At 50.0% G+C, this 3,979-nt stretch overlaps 1 protein-coding gene across 1 annotated transcript; it reads left to right on the plus strand.

Moving 5' to 3' along the window:
* LOC110436782 (F-box protein At5g39450-like) lies at positions 402-3,538 on the plus strand. Its single transcript, XM_021464273.1, has 2 exons — positions 402-2,206; positions 3,120-3,538. The coding sequence occupies exons 1-2, from the start codon at positions 522-524 to the stop codon at positions 3,121-3,123; spliced, it is 1,689 nt and encodes a 562-aa protein (XP_021319948.1). The 5' UTR covers positions 402-521; the 3' UTR covers positions 3,124-3,538.

Here is a 3,979-nt window from a genome sequence, read left to right on the forward strand (position 1 = left end):
TATAGAGAGAAGAGAGAGGAGAGAGAGGTCGGGTCTCAACGAAAAAAGTTAGACACTGAAATCAACGTAGTGGTTGCCTATAGATAACAAATACCTAAGAAGAAATAGAAAAAAAAAATTATTATAGCACTTGTTTTTACTGCTAGACTTGCTCTAGTAACAATATTTTTTTTAAAAAAATGCTGGCTTATTATAAGTACAAAAAAAAAGTGAAGGAGAAAGCAAGTCCCGTTCCAAAGGCAGGGGTTATTGAAAGCAGCTTCAGTGGTGTGTGTGCGCATTCGATGTTGGAGTGGACACGAGACTGATGCCGTCCGGATTAATAATTTTTTTTATTTAATTGATTAATTTTAATAACTGGTCCCACGCCACCACGGCGACGACGACGACGACGACGAGTCGACGAGGAAATATCGTGGTGGGCGAGGAACAAGAAATCTGAGCGAGCAGAGCAGAAGCAGAAGCAGAAGCAGAAGCAGAGCAGCTTCCCCTCCCCCTCCCCCTTCCCCCCGATCCCCACGATGCTCGCCGCCGCCGGCAGGGACGGCGCCGACCTCATCCTCTCGCTCCCGGAGGACGTGCTGGCGCTCATCTCGGCGCACCTCCGTCCCCGCGACCTCCTGGCGCTCTCCGCCGCGTCGCGCCGCCTCCGCCGCGCGCTCTCCGCCGACAAGGCGTGGCTGGCGCAGTGCCGCCGCCTGCTGCCATCCCCGGCGCACCTCCTGGCCTGGCGCGCCGCCGCCGCGGGCGACTCCCTCGCCGTCTGCCGCTTCCTCCACTCCGCCGCGCCGCTGCTCGGACTCTGGGCGCACCAGAACCCCGAGCTCGGCAACCTCGTCGCCGCAGTCCCCGGATTCCTCTCCGTCGTCGCCGCACGCGCCATCCCGCAGGAGCTCTCCCCGCGCCTCCGCTGGGCGCCCGTCTTCGAGCTCCTCGCTGACGACCACGGCCGCCCCGCGCTCCTCTTCCTCCACGGCCACCACCACGCACACCTCTTCCCTGGCCTCCTCGCTTCACTCCAGCCCCACGCCAACGTCATCTTCCTCGAGGCGCACACCGCCCGGGATCCGCTCGCTTCCTCCTCCTCCTCCTCCTCCTCCTCCTGCCCACAGTGCTTCGCCCGCCTCTCCTTCGGCGACCGCCGCCGCCTGCTCGACTCCCTCGTCGCCGCCTGCCGGATCACGCTGCCGCCCGACCTCGTCGACGCCCCGCTCTTCGCGTGCTCCGACGACGACCTCCCGCTGCTCGCCAAGCGCCGGGAGGCCATGCTGCGCCTGCACAGGGAGGCCGCCGGGGGCATGGTGCGCACGCCCGAGGTCCAGGGGCTCCTTCTGGAAGCCAAGAAGAAGGCGGCGACGACGCCGTCGCCGACCGACGGTGGGCGCAGGATTCCGCTGCGGAGGAGCCTCTCAGCCGTGGCCGGGTATTTCAGGAACGGCCTGCGGCAGATGGTCACACGGTCAGCTTCAGCAAATTCCAGGACCGACTATGTGGACGCCAAACATCTGGCATTGTCTGACTTCCTACACGACGGTGAGAGTGTCGGGCTGAGCCTCCGCGGGGCAAGAATGCGGCTGTCGACTTACCGGGCGTGGCCGAGCATGCATGACAACCGGTTCGCGCTCTACAAGCTCACGGTGCAGACGCCCATGCCGGGAAGGGAGTACGCCGGCCTGTGGGGAGGCACATTCGGATGGCCGCCAGGGCGGCCAAGCGATGAATGCAAGCCCAAGAAGGCTCTCTTCTTCCTGCTCCTCTCATATGAGGAGGACAGTGAGGGCAAGCTTCAGCTGATCGCGACCAAGGTGTTGGAGGGAACACACTATGTTGTCCATCCCAATGGGTCTTCGATGTTTATCGCGAGGATGGGTGAGCAATCAACAGAGCCTTTTCCATGGCAGACTGATGGGGAGTCCCGAAATGTTGATGTCGAGAGAGGCTTCGCGGGAGAGGGCATTGCAAATGGGTATGGCTTCAGATACCCTGGCTCAAAGCCTGGTTCATTGTTTGTCCTCCAGGATGGGTTGCTTGCATTTGTTTGGAAAGAGACCGGGGCCGTGCTTACCTTGCAAAGACTGGATTTGGAGGAGTTGCTGAAGAAAGGGGAGCGTGTGCCTGCATTGCAGCCAGTACCAAACTTTGCTTACCTGACAAAGTCTTACTCCAATGTTTTCACTGGTTTCCCTGGCAGCTCAGCTTCTCCCAGGTATCTTTCCAGTTCCATATTGCTAATGGAATATATTGAGATACATGTTACCCATTTCATTCTGTCCTGGTTGCTCATGGTCTACAGTTGTGGTGTGTCTGTCCTGTTGTTCAGGCTTATATCGACTTTTAAAGTTAAGTTGGTCAAATTTGTTTGAAGGAACACCTAATTAATTTGGCCCCAAATTCCTAACAGATGACTCTTGTGGTTGTTAAGCCATTTGGGATCAAACCATTTTAGATTCCTTACTGAACTATGTACGTAGAGTATGCTTAATCCCTGTGTCTGTTGCAATTCTTGTATGTTGTTGAATATATTTTGTGTGTGAGTACTCGAAGCGGTAAATATCTGATGAGCTATTATTGCTGGACACTCGAAATACAACACATAGTACTAGTAGTTTACTTCTATTCTAAAACTACACCTAAGCACACATCCAAATATGCATATTTCTGGTAAGCTCTGTATGTTCAACTTGGCTAGCAAGGCGCCTTCAGTATTCCCATAGGCTTTTCATTGCCTCACTGTTGGAAAAATCAGTCTTTGCAAAACTTCTGCATAATTTATTGTGTTTCTGAAGGTTGAGGAGTGGTCTACAAAATGCATCTGTGACTGGCTAATTTGATTTTGTTCTGAAACATTTGCTTTACATAAATGCTTATCAAATACCATTGTGCTGCATCTACCATGTTGCTCTTGTATTGACTGAATTGATATGGTATGAATAGCCTGATCTATCATCTTGCATTGCATTATCTTTTCTAACTTCCAAGTTGTTTGGCGTCTCAGAGTATATATATATATATATATATATATATATATATATATATATATATATATATATATATATATATATATATATATATATATATATATATATCGTCATCTGACGAGATGGACAACCTTTGTTCAGGTAGAAGGCATGAGTGGAGGAGGATGTATCAAATGATCACCTGATGCAGACAACGGAGAAATGGTCTCCAGGATCAAGTTTAGCTCTTCTTTGCCAGGTGATACTCACCTGGCGATGCTTCCATAATCCATACCTCGTGGCTGAAGGAGCATAGCAGCAGCCGTAATACTTTAGGAATTTAGATACTTTGTCCCGAGGAAATAGCAACCACACCTCATGTTCCTTACTACAGCTATTTTCCATGTTTGTGCTATAAGTGAAAACCATTTGGAGTGTAAATTTATTTGAGATCTGTACATTTCTTCACTGTAGTCTATAATGCAGGTGATTGATATAAAGCCTATACTGAAACAGGTCAGGTGACATAATGTGTTTCTTTAGATGCAAGTTGACATATTGTGTTTCTTTTGATGCATTCATCGTCAGTGCTGTGGATGACCTTTCTATGTCAAAGGTAAAGCAAAAGCGAGTCACTTTTTGTTTTTTTTGAGGGAACCGAGTCACTGTTTTACCTAAAATTGGTTCAGCAGGGCCGATGAGGTCCATGTATGGTCAATCCGTCTTCCGTCACAGTTTTGGACCTATGTACGGACTAGATTAACGAGCGGGCCTTGCTTTCTGGGGCCCAGTATCCTATTCTCGAATGAATCTGGAATTGTCGCCAGATCCAGGGTGGCATTTCTTCTTGTCATCTAGTAGGGCGGATTCTTTTTGACTTTTGCTATATATTAGAGCAAAACCTTGTTTAGTTCCAAATATTTTTGCAAAATAGGAATAGTAGCACTTTCGTTTGTATTTGACAAATATTGTCCAATCATAAACTAATAGGCTCAAAAGATTCATCTCGTCAATTCCGACCA

The sequence above is a fragment of the Sorghum bicolor genome, chromosome 7 (assembly GCF_000003195.3).
Source record: "Sorghum bicolor cultivar BTx623 chromosome 7, Sorghum_bicolor_NCBIv3, whole genome shotgun sequence".
Classification (NCBI taxonomy): domain Eukaryota; kingdom Viridiplantae; phylum Streptophyta; class Magnoliopsida; order Poales; family Poaceae; genus Sorghum; species Sorghum bicolor.